We start from the raw sequence: 27,677 nt of genomic DNA on the forward strand, positions 1-27,677 counted from the left end.
TGTAGAACTACAAGGTCAGTGATCATGAAAATCTTGGGAGACAACTTGGAGCTACAGCATGGAATGAGAAGTTAAGTAGGAGGGAAACAAATGGTGCTTGGGCACTGACAAAGAGATATTTAACAGCATCAATGTGTGAATGTATTTCAAAAGTTAAAAGGCGCTGTGGACGACCTTTGTTCTTGGGTAAATGGATCACCAGTTTTCTCTCAGACTGATTCATTCGTGTAATGGTGGATGGTGTTTCAGGTCACAGTGCACAGCCTATGCAATGTGATCTCTGAAATTCAGATCCTTGTCCACCACCACCACTCCAAAGTCTTTTGTCTTCTCAACTTCCTCCAAAATTTCCACCAAGTGTGCACTTTGCATTCCATTGTTGCCTACCATTCAGAACCTTACATTTTGCAATGCTGAACTGACAGCTCCATACTGCTTCCCTCACTCATATAATCTATTCAAGTCTTCCTTGATTGCCTTAGGTTGCCATGGCAGAGCTGCTGAGAACAAGCCACACATCACCCCCTCAAAGCCAAACGATGTTTGGACTGGTGTCTTTCACACCATTCCTGGACCATAGATGATGGGGAAAGGGTTCCGTGGAGCAATAATTCATGCTTCCAAATGTTTCCCTCTATTTGGATCTGGAGATTACCTGAGAATGGTTCCAGCAGAACTGCATCATTCCAACTGTGAAGCTTGGAGGAGGCTCAGAAATGGTATGGGGTGTTCCAGTTGAATGGGGCTTGGCCATTGGTGGATGGACGCACCCAAAACCATAATGTTTGATGGCTACCTGGACATTCTGAACAACTTCATGCTTCTGACGCTATGGAAGTACTTTGGCAGTGATCCTTGCATTTTTCAGCATTGGAGTGCTCCATGCCATACTGCACTGCATGTCCAAAAACTACTTTCCACAAAACAACACTGAAGCATTAAATTGGCAGGCTCAGAATCCAGACCTCAACCCCATCTAACATCTTTGGGACAAATTAGAATGACAAATTCACTCTAGACCACAACAGCTGTCATCAGCGTAAGGGATGGAAGGATATTTCTGTCGACACATCAGAAATTGGTGGAAAGCATGTCCCAAAAAAAGGCAGTCGCAGTCATTCAGGACAAAGGTGGTCCCACTCGCTACTAGAAATATAATTAAAACACTTTTTTGACCACAACTAGGTGTCCAAATATTTTGTCAACATAGTGTGCATGTGTGTGTAATTTTTTTATTTTTTCTGGGTGATATTCTATTCATAAGTTGCCTCCAATTATTTCTGTAACTATCTGCTTTTTGTTGTAGTTAATGTAAAATCTCTCTTTCTTTTCTGGTTTTTTATTATTATAAAAATAAATAAATAAAAAATCAGCTAACGCCTTTTTATTCCCGTATATACGGAGTAGGCGAGGATGTTTAGCCCTATTTAACTTTTGGAGACTGAGTGGGCAGTTCAATTTCCACTAATACCCAATCAGAGATATTATTATTATTATTACGTGACACCTCCAGGGAGTCCAAAGACTCATCGAGGGAGGGAGGGCACCTCCTCTACAACTCTGTCTCCACCACTCAATCCACCAACTACAACAAATCGCAACTACACCAATACCACATACAGCCCACCACCATCACTAGTATTTTCACAGACAATCACAAACATCCATGCCCACAACGGGATTCGAACCTGCAGCCTTTTGGCTGGAGAGTGGATACACTAGCCACTCGGACAACCAGGTCGACAAGGTTCAGTATATATGCATTTTATTATATATTAATATAATTATATATTAGTATATATGTATGTAGTATACCATCTCATAGATTTTTGTAAAAATTTCATTTCTGATGTTATGCTTCGTTCATTATCCCATTTCCATATAACGTAACAAGGTTTAGCTAATACACCGAATATTCTTAATCACGTATTTCTTTGTATAAAATTTGTTTAAAAAAGATTAATTCCACTAATTTTTGAAAATTTCAGGAAGAGAAACTATCATGAGGTCCTCAACTATGGGATATAAGGATTGGAAGGAGGAAAAAGCACGTGGCAAGATGAAAATGGAATTTATACCGTTATTAAGGGATAATTACCTGAAACAGCATGTGATGGAGGTTTGAAAGCATTGAATCTGGTAATAGCATCAGAAGATCTATTGATCTATCTATAATATTTACAGTAGCAACTCGGGCTAAGTGACCATACAGTTTTGTTCTGGAAGGCTGCTGAACATGTGGAATTTTAATTCAAGAATATGGAAAAAGACTACAAAGCTGGTAATTATTAAAAACTTAAATGGCAGCTTGAAGCACTGCCATGGATAAGAAGTTGCAAGAAAGAATGTCAGTACTGCATAAACAAGGTCAGGAGAATAAACTGAGTATGAGTTATTTGAAGCCAATATAAAGCAGGAGCTACAAAAAAAAAAAAAAAAAAATACTGTGTGTGTGTGTGGGGGGGGATATAAACAAAAAGTTGATCAGCATGCTCATGAGCAATACAAGTGACTAGTATAGTGTTAAATTGTGAATGAAGAATTTTATGATTATTAATACTTCATTCATGATTTAATATAAATTGCATATCCTGAGCTAATTTTACTCCTAAGTATTTTCTAATTTAAATACTTAGTTATTTTTTTTATTGAAATAATAATTGTCATTTTTTTAGTTATTTATTCTGTATAAATTCATTATATAATTTGTAAATGTATCCTAAGTGGACTGTAATATGTGCATTTTATTTATTGTAAATGAAAGTGAAAGTAAATTTAAGAAATTCTGCTAATGAGATTTGATTGGTCACTGTCAAGGAAACGGAGTTAATTTTAGATAGCGCGTGGTGGAACGTGAGCTGCGGTATTCAAAGGGAGAAGGAGTCGATATGAGCTGAACTGGCTAGAACTGGATTTTGGCAGGAAGAATGAAGGTATTTTATTGGAAAACGAAAGTAAACAGGGGAGAAGCATTCAGGACAGCACGGAGTGAAGTAACGGGTTGCAGTAAAGGGAATTTGGAAATGCCTTAAATAAATTAAGAAGGGACTGGGAAATTAATAGGCAATTAGGAATATTTCTACAGTATTCTAAAATTACGCCAAATTCCAATTGTTTTGAGAAAGAATAGTGCAAAGCTGAAATTAATGCGTAGAAGAAAATAAGGAATAAGTAGATTACCTGAAACGAGTGCGTTAAGACTTGTGAAGCTCTATGTTTAATATTTCAGTTATATAGTGAAGATTCCTTTTGAATAGTGTTACTTCAAAGTGATAGTTAATTTCAGTTTTAAGTGTGCCTATAGTGAATCCAATGTGCAAAGGATGTAACCCAGTAAGAGCAGTCCATTTTTTTATATTTCAGCGAAGAAATAAGAGTTAGCTCTGCCCGATATATCTTAACATTAACTGTGGCATTCTACTAATATTAGCTGAAGTATGGAGCTTTAAAGTGTTTCCCCATTGAAGTGATAACTGCCTCATAATTGAATTAAGTGTTTGTTGACTAAGAGAGAATCAGAGAATTCTACTTTAAGAATATTTACTGTAAGATTCTGTAACATTGAACTGTGTGAACCATTTTTAATTATTCGGAAGAATGTAAAATTGACAACTAGATGTCTGATGCCTAACGTTTTATGTTTGTTATGAGTATTTGAACTAAGTTGATTTGCATCTTGTTTATCAAGTCAAAGTTATACTTAATGTACATGTTATGTAACCCTGTATTAAATATTTTGTTTAATTTTATTGATTCCAATTTGATGTCTGCCTGATTCTCTTTCATTGCACTGCTCATAAAGTTTATCGGACCTTGTGGAGGCCTTAAATGATAATATTAACCTCGGCCTGTAGAAACGTGAGATTGCAAACATTAGTAGAAGATTGATTCCTCTATATTATATAGACTAATTTGAATATAGGGTGGCACAGGATAATATAGATTTCTTTATATTTGGATTAGTATCAATCAACATCTAATAAAATAAAAAAGCAGATAATTTAAATAAAAATAACGTTCCAACAAGATGGCGGATTCAAAGCCAGGATGTACGATCCAACAATAGTAAGGAAGGTTAAATAAGATTAGGAAAGAAAATTAGGCAAGCAAGCCAAAGTTGCTATGTAGCAAGTAAGAGAAAGAATGATTATGGAAGGATAACTTTACTCAGTGCCAAGAGTAAGAAAGTGACAGAAGCTGAAGATATAGTTGAGCTACTAGATCGTTACATAAAGGAATCTCCAAGACAAAGCAGTCCAATTAGTATCTGAGGAGTGGTAGTTAAAATATTGGAAAAGTTCATTAAAGGTAAAATTCAAAAACGGATGGATAGGAATGTGATACTCTATAGTAGTCAGCATGACTTTGTAAAAGTCCTGCCTTAGTAATTTATTCGTGTTTCATAATAAAGTGACAGCAGAAATAGATAAAGGAAATTATTACACTATGACACTACTGCCACTTTATTATGAAACACAAAAAAAAAATACTAAGGCAAGATCTTTTACAAAGTCATGCTGACTTCTTCTTCTTTCATTATGCCTTATCCCATGTTAAATGGGGTCGGCGTTACCATCTTTAATCTTCTTCTTCCAGATTCTCCGGTCCAGGGCATCTTTCCGACTCCATCCTTTCTCCCTAATATCCTCTGCCACCTTATCCCTCCATCTGAGTTTGGACCTGCCTCTTTTCCTCCTTCCCTCCACCTCCATACGTTCCACTCGTTTACCAACATACTCCTCACTCCTTCTCTCTACATCACCGAACCACCTCAGCCTGCTTTCTTGTACCTTCTTACCAATTGGCCCCACCTTGACCGTCCCTCTGATGTAGTCATCCCTTATCCTGTCCTTCTTCGTCACACCACTCATCCATCTCAACATCCGCATCTCCGCCACCTCCATCTTCCTCTCCTGTGCTTTTGTTATAGGCCATGTCTCTGCGCCATGGAGCATCGCCGGCCTCACCAGCATCTTATACAGCTTTCATACGCTTTTTCCAGGTCTATAAACACCATATGTACTCCGCCTGCATCTCCCTATATTTCTCCATCAATTGCCTTAGCACAAATATTGCACCCATTGTCCCTCCTCCTGGCATAAATCCAAACTGCTCCTCACCAATTTTTGTTTCCCGCCGTAACCTTCCTTCAATTACTCTTTCTTTTCCAAAGTCATGCTGACTACTGTAGAGAATGTATGCTTTTAATATCTTACTTATTAAAATCACAGTACGATTTTAATAACTTGGCACTGTGGAAAGGACAATGGCTGTCAATTTAATGTTGCAAAATGTAAGATTAACTGCATGTTGTGATGAAAAGATTGCAAGAAATTGATGAGGTTAGAGACTTGGGGCTGATGGTGGACAGAGAGTTGAAATTCAGAGGGCATATTGCAAAAGTTGGTAAAATAGCTCAAAGGATAACTTGGTTGTTGAAGAACACACTGACAAGTACAGATAGTGAGGTCATTATCCATCTTTATAAGGCTATGATTTAGCTGCATCTTGACTACTGTGTACAGATTTGGTTACCTGGGTTTCTTGGGGGATCAGGTGGTGGTGAAGAGCATTCAGAGACAAGTGAAGAACACACTTGTTTAATGTTGCAAAATGTAAGGTAAACTGCATGTTGAGATGAAAAGATTGAAAGAAACTGATGAGGTTAGAGACTTGGGGCTGATGGTGGACAGAGAGTTGAAATTCAGAGGGCATATTGCAAAAGTTGGTAAAATAGCTCAAAGGATAACTTGGATGTTGAAGAATACACTGACAAGTATAGATAGGGTCGTTATCCATCTTTATAAGGTTATGATTCAGCTGCATCTTGACTACTGTGTGCAGATTTGGTTACCTGGGTTTCTTGGGGGATCAGGAGGTGGTGAAGGGCATTCAGAGACAAGTGATCAAGCTGGTGATTGGTCTGAGGAATGCTCTTTATGAGAATAGATTGAAGGTGTGTGAGGTGCAGAGTTTTTAACGGACAAGTGGAGGAGAGAAGACACGATAGAAGTTTATATGTTACTAAAGGGATTCTATAAGACTGATACAAAAGATATTTTTTCAATACAAGTAGGGAGAGAGATCAAGGCATCTCGCCAGGTAGTTGTGTAAGAATGTAATTAGTGAGAATGTGTAGAAAAGATTTTTTGCTTGTAGAGTGGAAACACATTGCCAGAATTATTCATGAATGCCCTAATGGTGAATGAGTTTAAGGAGATATATGATAGGTACTGTATGAATAATGAATGGTGTGGGTCTCCTGCAGAGTCATTTTACTACATGGAGATAATAATAATATTGTGGATGCTTCTAGTGTAAAATTTTACAGCAAAGATAACTAAAATTATTTAAGACTATTTTGCTTCTTATTGGCTTTCTTCCTCCATACCAGCTAAAATGGATGAAATATGCCAAACATCTTACAATTTTAATGATAAACACACAAGCAGTTTGATATCTCTTATCATGCAATTACCCACCTTCAAAGATAAGGGATTATTGGTTTACTGGTTTACTTGAAATTTCTTTTATCAGAAATTGCCTTTAGATAGTTCATTTTTTTATTATACAAATTTTTTTGTTTGTTTACAAGAGATGTACAAATGAATTTTACTTTGGAAGCATTTGTAAAGAAAAAATTAACTTATACAGGCAGCCCTTGGCTTAAGACAGTTCAATTTACGCGATTCACAATAATGCTGGATGCCTGTGTCTGCTTTATTACTGCAGTGTGGTCTGACTGAGAAACAATGCCAGCAGATGCTCTAGTGTTTGAATGTTTACCGAGCTACTATGACATTGAATCTACCTAATTGTTCTATTTAATTTTTTTTTACATACATATGTATTTAAATTGATAAAATACGTAATTACATACCATGTCTGATAAAAGAAGTGCAGAAAAGTTAGCAGAACTTGGTGTTAAGAAGGAGCGGAAATCAATCACACTTGAAAAGAAGATGGAGGTGATTCGAAGAATGGAAGATGGGCAGACACGTGCTAATGTCTGTAGTAGTAGAATGAACTTGCCTCCATTGCCTGTTACTACAATTATGAAAAATTGCAAATAAAATAAAACAGTCTGTGCAACAGTTTACTAACTTCCTATTTACAATGTTCCTCCAAATCAGTCTGTCACTTGTCAAAACTCCAATATTATCATTTTCAGATCCTATATTTCTATCATCTAAGGTACATTGTACCGTATCAATCCACCTATATCTTGGTCTTCCTGTGGGTCGTTTTCCTGTCAACCTGGCAGAGAAGACTTATTTTGCTAATCTTTCCTCACCCATTCTGCTTAAGTGAGATTAGCCACCTGAGATTAGCTATGCTAACACATTCCTGGATGCTGACAATGTCAAGTTCTTTCCTAATATCCTCATTTTTAATATGATATTGCCATTGATGCCATCTGTTCATGCCTCTAATCTTTCTCAGGACTCTCATATCTGCGGTCTCTAGTCTTTGGTCAAGTGTTTTACTTTTGACCCAGCTCTCAGATCCATAAGTTAAAACTGGTTTGAACACTGTCTTGTATACAGCTAATTTAGTGTTCCGACTAATTTCTCTCTTATTCCATATGAATTTATTCAATTGACTTCCCACCATACCAGCTTTGCTGATTCTGTTGTCTATTTCTATATTTAATTTACCATCTTCAGTAAAAATCGTGCCTAAATAGCTGAAATGTTTTACTTGATCCACAGGTTCTCCATTCACAACACAGTAGACATTTTCAATGATTCTCACTATTTTCATTGTCTTTGTCTTTTTATTGCTGACCTTCATACCATATCTATTACAACAGCTATTCAATTTAGTCAGAGAATCTTGCAGACTTGTAGTGGATTTATTCAGAAGTATAACATCGTCTGCAAAAAGCAAAGCGCTGACATTAACATCTCCAATTCTGATATCAAGTTTAATACCACTTTCCTTCATAATATGATCCATATAGATAATGAATAACAGAGGGGATAATGTACATCCTTGTCTCACACCAGATTTAACATTAAACCATCTTCCTGTACTTCCTTCAATTCTAACTGCCGACTTACAACTCAAACACAGACTAAGTATTGCTTGATATAATGCCCCATTGACACCATATAACTGTAGCGAATTGAATAGCTTCTCTCTTGGCACCTTGTCATATGCCTTTTCCAGATCTCCAAAACTTAAATACAGATCTTTGTTATATTCCCATGCTTTCTCAACTATTTGTCGTAATCCAGCTTGTTCTTCACCAAGCTTTTCTTCCACAATTCTCTTCAACCGTTTCTCAAGTATACTTGCATAGATCTTGCCAGGAACACTCAGTGGGGAAATACCTCTGTAATTCTCACATTCAGTTTTATTTCCCTTTTTATATATGGGTACTATTAGACCTCTACTCCAATCATCGGGAATTCGTCCCTCTGTCCAGGCTTTCTGAACTATGCCGTGCAGCCACTGTAAGACTTTTATATCATCATATTTCAGCATTTCTGGTTGAATATCATCCTCTCCTGCTGCCTTTCCACATTTCAAGTCTTTGATGGCTTTTTCTACTTCAAGTATGGATATGTATTCCTGACTGTATGCCTGATGTGTGTTTTTTTACCATTGTGCTATCACTGCTTGTTTCATTTAGCAATTTTTCGAAGTAATTACTCCATACTTCAAGGATATCTTTTTCTCCTGTTTTCATTTAACTTTTATTGCCTCTAACTCCTTTTACAGAACTCTTTCCCCCATTTCTAAGCTTCTTCAACAACCTCCAGAATATCTTACCACCACCTTGATATTTATTTTCTATGTTCTTGCCAAAGTCCTCCCATGACTTTTGTTTAGCTAGTTTTACACACTGTTTAGCTTTCTTACATTTGTCTCTGTATTCTCTAAGAGCACAAGCTGACTTATTTGACAGCTTTTGATATGCTTTCTTCTTTTCCTTCAATGCCTCTTTAACTTCCTGTGTCCAACATGTAGTTCTGATTTTTCTATCCTTGCAGACAACCTCACCACATGCCTCTCTGGCTGAATCAATCAAGGTTTTCTTCAAGGCTTGCCACTGAATCTCCAAGGTTTGGTTCCTGTTTTCAAATTTTTTCATTTTTTCTTCAATAATCTTTGTGTATTTTAGTCTACAGTTCATATCTGAGAGCTGCTCAACTTTTATTCACTTTAAAACTTTCTTACATGTTATTCTTTTCAATATGAAATTCAATTTTATCCTGCTCAAGACTAAATAGTGATTGCTTCCAATTTCAAATCCTCTGAACACTCAGAGGATTTGAAATTGGAAGTGCCATAGTGTCAAATTATGTGGTGAGGCGGCAAGTGCAGATATTGCGGCAGCGGCTTCTTTTCCTAGAAAATTTCAAGACTGTGTAGAACAAGGAAGTTATCTTCCTGATCTCATTTTTAATGTTGATGAGACTGGGCTCAACTGGAAAAAATTGCCATCACGCACCTTCATTTCCTGTGAAGAACGTTCCGCTCCAGGTTTTAAAGCTGCAAAAGGTAGCCTTATGCTTTTGTTGGATGTAAATGTCACCAGAACTTTGAAGCTTAAACCAATGTTGGTGTAACATTCGCAGACACCACGTGCCTTCAAGGGTCTAAAATCCATGCTGCCAGTCTATTGGAAATGGAACAAGAAAGCTTGGGTCACACAAGACGTTTTTATAGATTGGTACACAAATTATTTTTGTCCTACCGTGCTCCGCTTCTGTAAAAAAAATGATTGCCAGCCAAGGCATTGCTTCTCTTGGATAATGCCCCTGTACATCCTCAAAACCTTGCTGAAGTAAGAACACCATTGGATGTCAAGGTTGTTTAGATGCACCCAAACACAACATCGCTTTTGCAACCGATGGATCAGGGGATTATATCAATCTTCAAAGCCTATTACCTCCATATAACATTTATGGAAATGGTAAGAGTCTTGGACACTTCAGGAAAAACTATTAAAGACTATTGGCAGTTCATTTGATATTTTGAAGGGCATTAACAACATCAAGGCAGCTTGGAACGAAGTGTCAGCAAAGTGTTTAAAAGTGCGAAAACTTCTTCCAGCATTTATGCATGACTTCAAGGAATTAGAGCAAGAGGAGAATGTTACCAAGGTTGCACGAGAGGCGGGATTGGACGATATAGCTGAAGATGACAGAAGTCTTAGAGATCCATGATAAACCGCTTTCTAATAAAGACATAAAAGAATTAGCCGAACAATTAAGTCAACATCCAAAGGAGGAGAAAGAAAACGAATATCTCCTCTGAGAGATATAAAAACGACTGATTTACAACGTATCCTTGCAAGCATAGAAACATTGACTGATGAACTCTGAGAAATGGACCGTGATTGGGAATGGAGTGCGAACGTAAAAAGGAGTGCAATTGCATCTATTCGACCTTACACTGAACTCCTTAAAGAAAGAAAAAGAAAATCTAGGCAGTTAACACTGGATACTTTTTTATTCAAAAAAAAAAAAAAAAAATGAAGATGATCTGAAACCAGGAACTTCAACATAGAAATATGTAATATCTTTTTAAAGTTTCATATTTTTTGTATATAATTTTGTTTTGTTTTCGTTATTAATAATTTTATTTTAACAAATATATATGTATGTATTATCCAAGCTTTAAATATAATAATGTTACACATACTTCATGTGCATATTTTTTGACTGCACGGAACATAACTTTGTACCTCAAATTAAAATCGAGTTTGTTTTATGCTGATTTGGTTTACGCCCGTTTTTTCAGGAACGGAAGTGAGGTGTAAACCGAGGGCTGCCTGTACTGCAAAAATATGACATCAAATCAATGATAGCTACAAATTTATAGGACATATTTGCAGGGTCCCCTAAGAATCGAAGCTCGATAAGTGGAAGGAGACCTTTGCATAGCCTTTTAAGGAATGTTGAGAATCAAATCAGAGCTTCTAACCTAATATCCAATCCTCACCTGCTCATGGTGTGCACCTCATTAGTAGATATCTATCTGGATACTAACAAATGGGGATGGGCTGGCAATTTGGGATTTAGCTGATGAAACTGTATTGTTATTGGCTTAAACCAAAATAAAAATGATTGTACAATATGAGAGAACTTCATGCTGGCAGGGTTAAACAAGGCCTGTAGTTTTCATCAGGAAACCAGAGTGAAAGCAAAAAGTGAGCTATTGGAACAAATCCTAACTCACCATCAACATAAGAAGCATCAATGGAAAGAAATGGAACTATCAAAAGAATTGGATAAGTAACACATTGATATAATAGTAGTTACCGAAACATAAAAGACAAAAACAGGCGAGATTCTTCTAAGCAACAAATATGAGATGATATATTATTATTATTATTATGTGACACCTCCAAAAAGTCCAAGGACTCATCGAGGGAGGGAACCCACTCCACAGCTCTCTGCCTCCACCACCACTCATCTACTGTCCACCACCACCACTAGTGTTTTCACAGATAATCACAAATATCCATGCCCACAGCAGGATTCGAACCTACAGAATATTCAGAAAATAATGATCATGGAAAAGAAAAAGCAGCTATAGCATTCACTCTGAATATGAGGATAATCTTCTTGGATGACAGGCAAATATCAAGGAAAATGATGTAAGGAAATATCCATCCATCTAAGATGGATTGAGTCCATCTCGGATGGATGGACTCAATTAGGTATTTTAGGGACAAAATTAAGGATTTTAGGTAAATAATGCAGCCAACTTGTACCTGTAGATCTGTGTGTTCACATGGCTGGTTTGAGAGATGAAACACCTGAGTTTTGGAGGGAGAAAACGCGCCATCTCCATATGAGACTGGCTAATTCACCGTTGGATTAAAAATACCTAATAAGAGTTCCTCACATCATAGACAGGATGATTCAAATACAGGTCTTTCAAACCAAAAGGCTCATCTGTATTGGCTGAGTTACAGATGCTTAGGCAAATATCAGAATGGGAAATTAGACAATGAGACTTATTTGTGCCTATCCTATGGTTTCTTAGAACATTTTACTAAGGATGAAGTGGAATAATTTTTTTAAGGCATTAAAGAAGGCAGCCAACACAAAGAAAATATATAAACAGAGTAGAAAATGAACAAGACAGAAATGTTTTGGGAAAATCTTGAGAAAAGCACAATGTTAATAAAAATGGTATGTACCTGGATTTCTGTTCAGAACAAGGACTAGTCATTATTAACACCATGTTCCAACATGCATATGTGCACAAATACACAGGGAGAGACATAAAATAAGAAATTTTCATTGACTGCTATTGTCGAAGCAATATATTCATGCTGGTTTAAGAACACAAGGATATACAGAAAATTTGAAATAGGAAGCAGTCACCATTTAGTTTCGACCAGGATAAAAACTGAACACCATAATGAAAAGAAATGTGCATAAGAAAGTTTTAAAAGGAATCGAAGTTGAGCAGCATTTAGAAGTGAACTATAGACTCAAATACACAAATATGATTCAATAAAAAATAAAGAGTGAAAAGAAAAACCAAACCTTGGAGACTCAATGTTGACATAATGAAGAAAATAGTGACTGATTCAGCTAGAGAGGCATGTGGTGAATTTTTCTGCAAGAATAAAAAAATCTTAACTCCATGGTGAACTCAGGAAATTAAAGAGGCAGTCAAGGGAAAAGAAGAAAACATATCATAAACTACTAGCAAGGTCAAGCTTGTGTTCTGAGAGAATCCAGAGAAAAATATACGAAAGCTAAGCAGTGTGTAAAACTAGCTAAGCAAAAATCATAGAAATACTTTGGTAAGAAATACAAATAAATATCAGGGAGGTGGCAAAAAAATTCTGGAAGCTATTGAAAAACGCATATAAATGGATCAATAAAAGGAATCAGGGATAATAAAGATAACATAAAAACTGCAGATAAAGGTATTCCAGATATCTGGAGTAATTACTTTCAAAGACTGATAACTGAAACAAGAAGTGATAGCAAAGTGATAGTAAGCATTCAACAGGAATGAAATATTTCAGATAGAAAAAGCTATCAGCCTAAAATACAGAAAAGCAGCTGGAGTATATATCTAACTATCCATTCATTTGATATCAAGAGATACTGTGTGGTCACTCAGAATGCTTGGTGATGTGCCACACCAGTCCTCACCACATGGTCCTGTTGTATGCTTTTCTAGCGGCTTCAATTCTGAAGATCAGTCACTGCAAACACACCATCCATCTCACTGATGAGCTGCAGGACACAACTTTGTCTAATAATTTTTTGAGAGTCTTCTGTGTGTTTGAGTAAGGTCAGTATCAATTAGGCAGTACATAGATCGAACTCTGAGTAAGACTGACATATTTTGATCATATTCAGAATGATCAAGTACTACTATAGCATTACTCTTTTCTGCTTTGGTGATGATAATATTTCTGGTTTTGGCATAGCATTTTAAGTGCAACAAATTCTGCCTAAGATAAAGTGCTTCTATCTTGTCGCACTCTAGTCACGTTGCTACGCAGTGGATCCTTATCCTTTTCGATCCATTGAAACCTACCTATACTGGAAAGTATATCTATCATCTACCACACCACTATCCCTCCCAGTAGTATGGTGTTATCAAAAACTTACCAAAGAGCTAAAACCATGTGCTCAGACCAACCACACTAGCCTCCCCACCGAAATCAATCATTTGAGACATTTTTAGCCAATGGATTTCCCCCTTGCTTCACAAAAGCCATTCGCAATAAACAGAGCTCTCTGCCCGTCCACAGGATGGACAGAGTGTGTGGTTGGGGTGGGGGGAGTGCAAACATGGTACCCCTCCCTCTCTCACACACACACACAAACTCCAATACACGAAAAATCCATTACCATCCCCATACATCTGGGTATATATCAGAAAAAAATTGCAGACAATTGTAAATGGCATACATACAGATCTCCTTTAAGCTATGCCAAAAATCAGCCATCCTCTCAATCATCCTGGTGTCTAGCCACCTGCTTGTACTACAATTTGCACAAACCTGCACTACAACTGTTCCAGGATGGCAGATATATTATTTCTTAAAATTTGCATGATAACACACACACACACACAAAAGAATAAAATTTATTAAAAAGCCATGTATTTCAATCTGAAAATTACAGATCATTTTCAATGGTATTAGGTAAAAGAATACAAGGTAGAACAAGTGAAAGCCATGTGATTTTATACATAAAACAGTGCAAAACAAAAACTGAGGAAACATAATATTATTAGCTATTACTTAATTGTATTATTATTATTATTTTCAAAACTAATTATATGTGATTGGGATAAGACTTTCATATTTTTGAAAATGACAGGCAGTCATTCCAACAGATCATGGATACAAATCCAGTGAGGGGAAGATTTCCCCATTTACAAAGAAGCAGATATAAATCAGACTAATTCTGGAATCTGTCAAAACACTGCATGTTCTCCAAATCCAAACAAATTAGGCTGTATCACATTACAAAAGATCTGGGAGACCATCATTTTGAATTCTTCAGCAAGATCTCATCATATCACCCACAGAGGACACTGGTTGATTGTAGGAGTACTTAGTATCTTATTTGTGCCTATGAATATATCTTGGTGACCAAGGCAAAATATTAGCATAGTAATATAATTACGTAAATAAATTAAATTAATATTCAAAGTGCGTTTTCTCCATAAAACATCAGCATGAGCAATTTTAATATATAGAACTGGGTTAGAGATAAAGTAGTTAAAAGACTGGAGACAACTGATATAGATTTCTAGAAAAATCAAGAGTTATACAGATGGCATCAATGGCAGAATCATATAATAATCAAGATATTAGATACTTGACATTTTTAGCATTTAGAAATGTGTAAGGGTATGAGAAGGAGAGGAAAACTGCACAAAGAGTTGGATAGGCAACAGAAAAGAACTTATCAACTTGAAAAGAAAGACAAAATCTGAGTGAGATGGAGAGCCTTTGCTCACAAGATTTGCTGGCCTGGTTAGCGTATCCACTCTCCAGCCAAAAGGCTGTGGGTTCGAATCCCGCATTGGGCATGGATGTTCGTGATTGTCTGTGAAAATCTAGTGGTGATTGTGGGCAGTAGATGATGATGGTAGTTGCGGTTGGTGGAGACAGAGAGTCATAGAGTAGGTGCCCTCCCTCGATGAGTTCTTGGACTCCCTGGAGGTGGCATGTAATAATAATAATAACAAATAAATAAAGATTACCAAAAGCCAAAAATAACTGGATAGTATAAAACAACAAGAACAAGAAGAACTAATCTCAGTGGTAAGGTTAGCTAAATAGGTGTTTGATGCCATGACAGAAAGGAAAAAAGACCAGGAAGACTTAAGTGGACTGATGAAGTTAGAAGTGCACCAAAGGAGATCAAAATGGATCTTACAACATTGGAGTCCTGACAAATAAGATGAATTAGAATTGTAAACAGAAAGTTATTATTATTACTATTACTATTATTACGGGCAACTCCAGGGAGTCAATAGACTCATCGAGGGAGGCCCCAAATCATATTCATCACAACTATTTGACATTCATACAGTATCTATCATACCTCGCCTTAAACTCATTCACTGTCACAGCATACACCACAGACTCAGGGAGCGCATTCCACTCATTCACTACTCTAAAAGTAAAGAACCCAGCTCTAACACCTTTACTAACCACACTTTTGCCCAGTTTCCATGGATGTCCCCTAGTCCTCCCACAACCAGCCCTGATATCTTTGAGAGATATCAGAGAGTAAACCACTCTCTGATATCTCTCCGTCAACCACCCTCCTATATATATCACCAACCCTATGTCCATTCCCATATGCTGCAATTTACCGATTAGAATTCCATGTGGAATCCTGTCAAAGGCCTTGGCAAGGTCCAGTAGAATCACCGTAAACCCATTACCCTTATCCAGTTCAGCCGTCACTGTGTTATAATATGTGAGCAAGTTACTAAGGCATGACCTATCCTTCACAAAACCATGCTGTCCCTGATACAGTATCCCATTTTCTTCTATCCAATCTTGTATTTTCCTCTTGACTATTTTCTCTAAGACCTTGACAATGATTCCTGATATGCTAATCAATCGGTAATTTACAACAGCAGTCATGGAACCACCCTTATGCAGTGGAACTATTTTCCCCTCTTTCCACCCGCTCGGGACTAACCCAGACCCGAGACTCAAATTAAACAAAATGGTCAAGGGTACTGACAATTCTTTAGCTGCTTCTCGTACAACACGAGCTGGTATACCATCCAATCCCACAGATGTATTGACATTGAGGTTATGCAATAGACTACTCACCTCCACTTCATTAACCACAATTCCCGTATAATCTACTGGGTTATTCGTTTCTGCAATGTCACCACCTGGATGATATACTTTTGCAAAGTGCTCACTCAGTAACTCAACTATCTCAACTGATTCAGTTACCTCCCTACCATCGGCATTCTTTAAAATCAATCTGCCATGTACATTTTTCATTTTACTTGCTACATATCTAAAAAACTGTTTAGGATTCTCTTTAGCCTGCATGGCCAATGTTCTTTCGTAATCCTTTTTTGCTTTTCTTACCACACTCGTCACACTTCTGGCCTGCGCTTTATACCGTTCATGTGCTTGCCGGTCACCCTTCTCCTTAAATTCCCTCCATAGTTGTTTCTTTTTTTGCAACTCAAGCTTAATGGTGTTATTCATCCATTTAACCCCTACTTGATTTATTATTCGGACTCTAGGTATACAGTCAGCCATTGCTTCATGCAAGCACTTCTTAACTACCTCCCATGCACTATCAACTTCTAGTCCTTGCAGTTGTACATGCCATGGCACTGAACCAATCAAACTCCTAAGCTTGTCATACTTTCCAGCCCGATAATTCCACATGTACCCTGTCTTAATTGAAAATTCTACACCTTTAGCCACCTCCCAAGTTAAGACCCTATGATCACTCTCACCGATTGGTGGCAATGTGGTCATATTTGTTACAGCCAAATCCTCAGATGTAATTACTAGGTCAAGCACTCTCTGACCCCTAGTATTTTCCATTACATGCTGTTGCAGATAGTTATCCCTTAATAACCGCATAAAATCCAGTTCCTTCCTCCCGTGTGTCCTCTCCTCACTCCAATCAATGCGACCATAGTTGAAATCTCCCATAATAATCACCCTCCTTCCACCCATTTCTTCTATTTGCTTGTGCATACTGTCACCACCATCTTTTCCATCACCTGGTCTATAGCAGCACCCAATTGTATATTTAGTTCTGCTAGCCACAATCTCACACCAAATGGCCTCAAATGTGCTCTTTTCTCTATCCTGCAATTCAACTTCTATTCTCCTTGGCTGGAGCTCATCAGCTATCATCAACAATACTCCTCCCACCCCATTTTATTCTCTCTGTCATTCCTGAACACACTATACCCATCACATTCAATCCCACTAGTTATATCATCTACAGTCAGCCATGTTTCACTAATACCTATAACCTGTGGTCTGGAAGTGCCAACCATGGCCAAAAACTCTTCCTTCTTGTTCCTAATACTCCTAGTATTAGTGTACATGAATTTAAGACCCCCATTAGCCCCAACCCTACCTTGATGCCTTATATTAACTATCCCACTCAGATTTGTTGTCCTTATTTGCTCTGGCATATTATATTCATTCTTACATCCAACTGCCTCCATAAGGACTGTATCTCTACTCTCCCCCCCTAACAAATCTAGTTTCCCTGAATTTGCACATCTACTACATTCAGCAACACTTTCTCAAGTCTTCTTACACCGTAACCATTCAAATGCAAGCCATCCATCTTATATAGATCCTTTCGCCCATCAAACTCACTCCACACATCCATAAATTCCACACCACTCGTCATACATAACCCACGCATAAAGTCATTCGCAATTATAGCCCTCCTTTTAAACATTTCACTGTCATACCGTGGCAAAAGACTAATCATTCTAACTCTCTCACTCTTTTCTTTTGCTACCTCAAACAATTCATTCAGGTCTTCTATCATTTCCATTTTATCTCCTTTCAAATCATTCGTACCTGCCACAACAATCATTTCTTTCACCCTTTCCTTTTGCTCTCTAATAGACGCAGTTACGTCCTTTATGGTCGCACCAGGTTGGTACGATTTTGTCAAATCCTCTACTAACACACCTCGTACTAACGAGTCTCCATACAGCACTCTATCCTTCATTTTGTTCATGTTCACATTCATACGTCTATTTTTCCTGTCATACCTTTTATTATTGGTTGGTTAATTCAGTCTACTTTTGTTCATGCACTCTAGCTGCTGTTTTGCTCTTTCTATCGCACTATTCAACAACGCGATCTCACTCAATGCATCTATCTCATCTTTTTTGTTCTCTGAGAAACCATTTATACTATCATTCACACTTTCTACATTCACACTCTCACAATTTTCATGTACAACCTTGCCGTTTCTTGTCATATCCCTATTTCCTTCATTCTGAAGGTTGACAAAAATATCACACTCACGATCCGAAATACACATCAATTCCGCATTCTCTCTACATTTTCTACACACATTCAATCCTTTATTATCATCTAACCACACTCCGACCGCACTCCGCAAAGCGTACATTTCACAGCTAGTACACTGACTCATTTCTTTTATGCTACCGTTCTTTGATAACGATGGCGAACCTTCATTACTGGCCGCCATTTTCCTTCGCACAGGTGCCATACTTATCTGTAACGTGTTTTGTCAAATTATACGTTATAACACACCAAAAATAGATGCACTAAAATACGCAAGGCAAACAAAACAAAACTACACAATATTAAGTAATTTGTATCGATAACTGAAAATGATACTTATCTTATCTGGAGCTTGCACGAACACTACTCATTACGAATTCATCTAGCGGCGACTTCCCGACATAGATTATGTTATAAAATACTTTAGTACACTAACCACGCTAATAAAGCTCCAATAATATACCAAAATTAAACACTTAAGTCCATTAAATTGAATCCAAAACACCAATAAATCAACAAAAAACACAAATCTCTCAGGATCTCTCCGATAGCACGAGTTAATGATGTAAATTTTTCATGATGTACTATCGTGGCATCCTGCATGCCCTTGAGGTACATCTCAGGAATATGACCATTTCAACAAGTAAAAAATAAATAAAATAATAATAATTAATGCATCAAAAATTATAAAATTCCATATCAGAGGCTGATTAATTTTGGATAGCAATGGAAAGTAGCGTTAAAGTTATTTATATCAGTAGATAATTACAGGAGTATTCACTCTGTGCACACTAGTCTTCATCTTGTGTTACTTTATACTTCAGAAAAAATTATAATACCAAAAATACTTGAGCAATGTATTTGCTTGTATTAGTCATGTGTGTCGCCATGTTTTAGGAAACTATTTAAGAATACTGCTGGTCCATAATTGTTAACAGTGTTGATCACAATGGAAAAAACAAAAGCTCTTTCGAAGTTTCCAGCTACCGTCAGTAGCTGGAATCATGATTTTGAAAACAGTAGAGCTGACTGGTTTCTCAAAAGGTGATGTATTCTGGATGTTTAATCAGTGGGAAATAATCTGCATTGCTTGTCTAAGAGGCATAACTGTAGTCCTAAGACTGTCTCTCAGGAACTAGATCGTCATTGTCTGAGAAAGCTTGTATGGACAAACAGAATAGAACTTAAAAAATACAGTTATAAATAAAACTTCCTCTGTGACAAATGACCAAAGCCTTTAATGAAGGCTGTTCCTGACCCATATCTCACCAAACTATGAGCAGGCATTTGATCGGTATTGGCAGTCATATGTCTATACCACTGATTTCTGCAAAGTACCAGAAAGTTCATCTAAAGTGGTGTCAGAAACACTGCGATTGGAAATGGAAAAAAGTCATGTGACTCAACAAGTCATGGTACATTTTGTTCTGTACCGATGGCACGCAGAGACTTGGCAAGAGCCCAGCTTGCCTTGTAAATACAACTCAAAGTTCTGGAGGTGGCATCATAGTGTGGGGCATGTTCTGTTGGTAGAATGGGTCCCCTGATATTGTTGGAAGATCAGGTGTCCTCCAAGGAATCTGAACATCGTTGTCAATCAAGTCCATCCTGCAATAGTTACTTTTTATCCAGCAGTTGATGGTTGTTTCATGGACAAGAATGCTACTGTCATCGCACAAGAATTGTTCAGCAGTTGTTCAACAAGCACAACAGCAACTTCCATCATCTTACCTGGTCACTACACAAAGCCTGGATCTGAACCCAACCGAGAACATATGGGATATGTTAGAAAAACAGATCCAGTAGCAAAGATTTCTTCCATCAAATATGAGCCAGATAAAGGACTGTCTGGTATGTGGACATCTGGAATCTATGCCAAACTGCATATGTGCTGTAATTCAGGCTAAAGGAGGTCCAACATGGTATTAAATAAGTTTCTAATTTGGTGGCTGGTATGTATACATATATACAGAAAACTTCCTGTGATTAATAACACAGATATAAATTTACAAATGATGATGTGCTGATCTGTGCAGCCTTGTGGAAATAGTGTTAGCATCTATAATGCTAGCTATATGAAGAAAAACCATTCTAAGTTTGATTCTAGTTGCTAACGAGAGGAACTTTTTCTTAGCCTTTCTTTTACTGGTTCCTGCATTAGTTGATGTCTGGCATGGGAAAAGTTTTTTCTCCTGTAAACTCCAGAACACCAACACAGAACTCACTTCAGACAATGATATAATGTTAGGGTTATGGACCATGACATGACAGCAAATGTCTGCCATGATCTTCCCTGGATGCCAATTAAAAATCAGTCTTGGGCCAACTATTCTGTGACTTGCTAAGGGTAGAAAATAGCTAATACTAGTATAAATGGTCATGCCTACTCTATTTGAGAAATAAAAAAATGCTAGATTTGGTGTGCGGATAAACAAATGAAAAACTGAATTGGCATAAAACTAGAAATTAATGCAGTTCATAATTCCTATGAAGATACTGAAAAGATTACATTTTATTTCTCATTTATGAAAAAAAAAAGTAAAATACTGCAAATGATTCATAACTTACTTTTCGGATTGAAACCGCTCCTGTTGTACGACTATATCCAAAGTATAATCCCAGAATTCTTTCCACATTAAGTCCACCTTTGATGATACTGGAATAACTAAACATTCATTCCATTCTTGTCCTTGAGTGACCTTCTGACCTTCCATAACAAATTCATAAACCATGCCTATAAAAATTAGTGTATGAAGAATGTTAAAAAAATTTTAAATAAACAAAAATAATTTTACAGTTAAAGGCCAACAAAAGAAACTTTAATTTCAAAAATTTATCAAAAAATGTTTTTAATTTATACTTCTGTCATTGCATCACATCCCTCATTTGGACAAGCTCAAATCATGTCCATGGTAGGCCATTTAAAGGGAGGGCCTTAGCCAGTCTTATATGGAAGTGATTAGGTTTTTTAACTAATGCAAAAAAAAAAAAAAAACACATCATACAGACTACTTAAATTGTCTTTTTCTAACAGAAGGCAGAAAAAGATGATGTTTATCAGCACTTTTGAAAAGAGAAGAAAGATAGCTGGAGATCTAATTAACTGTTGTTCAATTAACATAAATTCTGAACACCAGACAAACTTTATAAATTAAGCTAGGATATATATATATATAAATAAGATACCGCAACTAAGGCCAAACTAGCATCTGCTAATTGCATGAGTTCTCTCACCAGTTCGCCTGTTTTGCAGGATGAAAAAAACCCATCTCCCTATGAGACTAATTAACTTACCTTCAATTGACAAGACCTTAAAAAGATTTCATTCATCTCAAACAGGATTCAAAACCCAAGTATTTTCAACCAAATGTCACAAACTTGGAGAAGAACAAGCTGGGTTCAGGTCAAATAAAGGTTGTCCAGATCAGATTTTCACTTCAAAACAAATAGTTGAGAAATCGTGGGAATATACAAGGATCTGTAAAAGGCATATGACAAGGTGCCCAGAGAAAAGCTTTTCGAAACACTACAATTATATGGAGTGAATGGAATATCATATAGAGCAATACATAGTCTATATTTAAGTTGTCCGTCAGCAGTTAGAATCGAAGGAAATGCAGGAAGATGGTGTGATGTAAAATCTGGGGTAAGACAAGGATGCACATTATCTCCACTCTTATTCATCATCTATATAGATCACACTATGAAAGAAAGTGGAATTAGGTCTGATATTAGAACTGGAGATGTCAAACAGCTCTTGCTGTATGCCGATGATGTTGAACTCCTAAACACATCTACAATGCTCCAGGATTCTCTCACTAAACTGAATAACAGCTGTAACAAATTTGCTATGAAAATCAGTAATAAAAAGACCAAAATATTTCAGTTATTCAGGTCACTTTTTAGTGAAGATGACAGGCTAAATCTGCAAATAGACAACAGAATAAGCAAAGTTGGTATGGTGGATAGCCAGCTGAATAAATTTGTATGGAATATGAGAGAAATTAGCCAAAACACCAAGCTAGCATTATAAAAGAAAGTTCAAATCAGTTTCATGTTATGGATCTGAGAGTTGGGTTAGAAATAAAGCACTTGATCAAAGACTACAGACATAGATATGAGGGATCTGAGAAAAATTAGGGGTGTGAGCCAATGGCAGAATCATATTCAAAATGAAGATAGTAGAAAGGAACTTGACATTATTAGCATTTAAGAATGTGACAGCAGAGCTAATATAAGGTGGTTATGGTCACTTAAATAGAATGGGCGAGGAAAAGTTAACAAAATGGGTGTTTGATGCCAAGATAGCAGGAAAGAGACTCAGAGAAGTTTGAAGCACAAACTATTAGAGATGACAATATTGGAGTGCTCACAAGTAATAGATTGATTTGAAGAAAAACTGTTGATAGAAAATTAATAATAATCTAAACTTAATCAAAGAATGCTGTCATATTAACCTGAACATCCCTTGCAGGTACATATCAGGATGATGAACAACTGCAAGACCTTAAAAAGATTCCATGCATCACAAACAGAATTTAAACACAAGTATTTTCAGCCAAATGTCATAACCACACTATGGAGGCAATTCAGAACAGAAGGAAATCCAGGAGTTGCAAGGTTTGTTCCTGATCACCTTTAATTTTATTGTACAGTAAAAGTCCAATGCAAAAGAATGGCCTACAATATGAAGTCAATTTATACAGGTGTTTTTTTTTATACACAATCAATGTTAACTACAGGATTATTTTTCAGTTTTAACACAAACATTAATAGATTAGGAGGGTGGTCTGAAAAGTTCTCAGCCTAAAAATGAAAAAACAATTTAGAATTTCAAAATTATTTTTATTTTTCAACATAATCTCTCTTAAGACTAATACATTTATTCCAGCGATGTGCTAGCGCCATTATCCCATCCCTCTAGTGGTTCTTAGTAAGATCTCCAAAATACCTCTCTACAGCTGCAATCATTCAAAGAAAAATGCTGACCAGTGAGGAAGAGGTTTAATTTTGGGAAGAGATAGAGGTCTGAGAGAGCCAAATCTGGGGAATAGGGTGGATGTTCCAACAATTCATACTGCAGATCCCTTAATTTTCCCATTGCCAAAACACCTTTGTGGGCAGGTGCATTGTCCTTACCCCAGTCCTATCTCCAGGACTGGGGTAAGGTAGTACAATGGGAGATACCGAGATAGGAGTGATGAGAGCTTTCTCCACCTTTGCAACGAGTTGGCCGGTGTTGTACTACCTTACCCCAGTCCTGAAGATACTTTCAGGTGCAAACTTTGTTTGCTCACACTTGGATAAAGGATTAAACTAAACTTATTATAGTCTAACCAAGTGAAAAATAAACTCTCAGCATCTTTCTCTGAATCCGGAGTAATTTAATAATAAGGTTGTACACAGTTTGGCAACTCCTATAGGTAGAGATGACCTTGCTAATACTTCTGCCTGGTATCTCCACTTGGGCCTGGCTCCCACTGAGGAGACCTCAATAAAGGTCGAAACTAGTCTGGGTAGTGGCCCTTGCCTTAATGCATAGCATTACACATATCCACAAGGAGATGTGCTTTGCATTATGGAAGATACTGAGATAGGAGTGATGAGATCTTTCTCCACCTTTGCAACGAGTTTCCCAGTGTTGTACTACCTTACCCCAGTCCTGAAGATACGTTCAGGTGCAAACTTTGTTTGCTCACACTTGGATAAAGGATTAAACTAAACTTACTATGGTAGATGTGGAGAGCTGAATAAAAGAAAGGAGAGAGTGTGGGTATGTAGAAGTCTGATATTCTGATGGACTATGAGGCTTGTTTAAATATGAGTAGAGAACACGGCAATATAACTGAAAAGGTAGTTGAGGAAGATTGTGCAATTGATCAGAAAGTGTGTGGAAGTGATAGCAAGGAAATTAGTTTGACTGACGATAAAACAGCTGATAATGATGTTGAAATACAGAGTGCAATTAATGGTAAGATGATGAGCAGGGATGATGGGAATCAATCAAACTGATTGATGATAAGATAGCAAGAGTGAATAAAGTGAAAAAATGACACAAGATTTGCAAGCTGAGTTGGTGAAGATGAGGCAAGAGATGAAGTGGATGCAGAGCAAAATGAGAAGAATTATAGATATGCATGAAAGAGTGAGGAAGACAATGGCAACAAATAATGTTATGAAAGAGGTAACAAAAGACTCGTGAATGCCAATGTATGTGGATTTGATTATTAGAAGTATGACAAACAAAAAGATGAACAAGGTTTGTTTTCTTGGAGGTAAAATGAATAGAGTGATCGAGACAATGGATACAAGGAGTAAGTGAGCAAAAGAATTTGTACTGATAGTAGGAACAAATGACTTCACTGGGAACAAGGAGAATGTAAGACTGGATGTCAGGAGGCTGATGAGAAAGATAAAAGATAGTGTGATAGGAAAGGTAGACAGTGTTTTGCCAAGGTATGACAGTGATGAGATGAGACAGAGAGCAAGAATTATGAAGGATATTATAGTGAAAATGTGTGAAGAGAAAGAAGTGCAATTTGTTAATGTGTTTGAAGGATGAACTGAACTGTCCACTCCTCCTTGCTCTGAAGGAGAAGGAGGAATGGACCAATTTGCCTCAAGAATTCCTGAATCTCTTGGTGCTAAGCACAGTAAGATGCTGTGAGAACTGCATCGCAGTTCAGGATGGACATATTGAAATGTCTCTCTCCACATTGTTTTCTGTAAGCAGTGTACACTAATTCCTTGGGAAATTTGTAACTTTTGCCAAAAACATATTGCAATTTATTTTGTACAAAATTATAATAACATATTTTTGTATAACATAATTTATTAGTAAGCTGGCAATAAATTTATATCCACATTTGGCTGTAGTTATGAAAAGTGTTTCATATACAGTAAAAATGTAGTTCATCCTTAGCTTTTGGACACCAGTGTAGACTAATTTGTGTATCAGGTGTTGTGTGCTGGAGAGGCTAGTGAGAACCAAAATCCAAAATTGGGTTGACAACAGTGGTATTATCTTTGATATTATCTCAGATTCACTAAATGGAGGTAATGTTTTAATGTAATTTTCCTTATTGTAATAAATAAGTAGATAGCAACATTGGACATGGATACACAGCAGTATACTTCGATTTTGCAAAGGCTTTTGATAGATTACCACATAATAAGTTGATAATTAAACTTCAGTGGATAGGGTTGGATATTAGACTAGATTGGAGATTGTCTCAATTTGCTGATACCTATCAGATAGGTATCAGCAAGTTGTGCGTGTGTGAGGGGAGGGGGCAATATCCTGGAAGAAGAAAGTCACTAGTGGTGTGCCTCAAGGATCTGTTTTAGGGCCACTGCTGTTTTTACTTGTATGTTAATATTATTGGGAAAAATTTGAGTGGGGATATTCAGTTGCTTGTAGATGATACAAAGTTGGGAGAACAATGAGTAGTAAAGCTGATGTTATAGCATTACAAGAGGACTCAAATACACTGAGTAAATGGGCATGGTAGATAGGAATAGAATTTCAATGTTGCAAACAGTAACATTTGAAAATTTGGAAAGGTAATATGGGATGTAGTTTACACATGGAAGGGATATATTGTTGGAGGTGGAGGAAAATAAATGATCTTAGGGTGATGGTGAGGTGATTTGTGCGTGTGTGAGGGGAGGGGGCAATATCCTGGAAGAAGAAAGTCACTAGTGGTGTGCCTCAAGGATCTGTTTTAGGGCCACTGCTGTTTTTACCTGTATGTTAATATTATTGGGAAAAATTTGAGTGGGGATATTCAGTTGCTTGTAGATGATACAAAGTTGGGAGAACAATGAGTAGTAAAGCTGATGTTATAGCATTACAAGAGGACTCAAATACACTGAGTAAATGGGCATGGTAGGTAGGAATAGAATTTCAATGTTGCAAACAGTAACATTTGAAAATTTGGAAAGGTAATATGGGATGTAGTTTACACATGGAAGGGATATATTGTTGGAGGTGGAGGAAAATAAATGATCTTAGGGTGATGGTGGGTAAGGATCTAAAATTTAGAGGACACAAACTTCAAAATTGTGAGGACAACACAATGAATTCTGGCAATGATGTAGAAGAAATTGACTTGCAGAAGCAAGAAGATTCTGGTTCAATTGTATAAGGAATTGATTAGGCCTCACATAACCTTGCATATCCACTTCACCAACATCCATGGCCTAAACTTCAACCTTAATAATATCCACTACCATCTTCAGTCTACCAAACTCCACCTACTCTTTCTGGCAGAAACTCAAATCTAAACTCCCCCACACACACACACCACTATTCATCTCAACCTTCCAAACTACACACTCTAACTCCTTTCGACTCAAGGGTGGCATTTGTGCATACATCTGCTCTGACATATTGCCAGAGAGCACCCAACCTAAAATTGCCCAACTATGACCTTCTTTGGTTGAAAATATCCCTTCCCCACTCAATCAAATTCATTTGCTATCTGAAACCCTAATGCAACCAACCATTCTGAGCTGTTTAATTTCTTCTCACTAAAAATTGATTTTTCCAGTCCCACTTTCCCAACAGCGAAATCATCCTTTTAGGAGATTTTAGTGTCCACAACACCAACTGGCTTTCCTCCTCCAGTTGTACAGATCTTGCAGGCAGAGATACTGAACCATTTGCCATCACTAACGACCTTACACAACTTGTTCAGATGCAAACCAGAATATCAGATAACCCGACCACTCCACAAACACCCTAGATCGATTCCTAACAAATGATCTTTTCAAATACACAGTAGTGGGCCCATAGGTAATTCCGACCACAATCTAGTGCTCAACTCCTCCCCATGCAACATCGCTTACACAGCCACTTCCATACAAGAGTAGTTTGGCATTATAATAGTGCCAAGTAGGACAGCCTCTGTCCTACTTGGCACTGAATTCTATGCCTCATTCCCATGGTTGGACTATTGCTTCTGGCTTTCCAACACAAACATATGCACTGAACTTATCACCAAAGTAATCCTCACCAGCATGGAAACATACATCCCCCACACATACACACACTACTTGGAACTGCCATTCCCTAACTAAAGCCTAGTTCTCCAAAAGATGTGCCAAGGCTGTAGAAATGAAAAACCAAACATACCATAACTGGCTCAAATCAAGAACTCCATCCTCCTTT

The 27,677-nt window shown here is 37.2% G+C and overlaps 1 protein-coding gene across 1 annotated transcript in view; it reads right to left on the bottom strand.

Annotated features, from left to right (window-relative positions):
* Positions 1-27,677, bottom strand: part of LOC150106944 (MKRN2 opposite strand protein-like) — a 90,146-nt gene that overhangs the window by 27,738 nt on the left and 34,731 nt on the right. Inside the window, exon 3 of the mRNA XM_090393386.1 lies at positions 21,074-21,239. Coding sequence (XP_090249512.1) covers positions 21,074-21,239 — 166 coding nt within the window. The remainder of the gene's footprint in view (positions 1-21,073; positions 21,240-27,677) is intronic.

The sequence above is a fragment of the Typopeltis vanoorti genome, chromosome 5 (genome assembly GCF_054136105.1).
Source record: "Typopeltis vanoorti isolate ZY-2024b chromosome 5, IOZ_Tvanoo_1.0, whole genome shotgun sequence".
Taxonomy (NCBI): domain Eukaryota; kingdom Metazoa; phylum Arthropoda; class Arachnida; order Uropygi; family Thelyphonidae; genus Typopeltis; species Typopeltis vanoorti.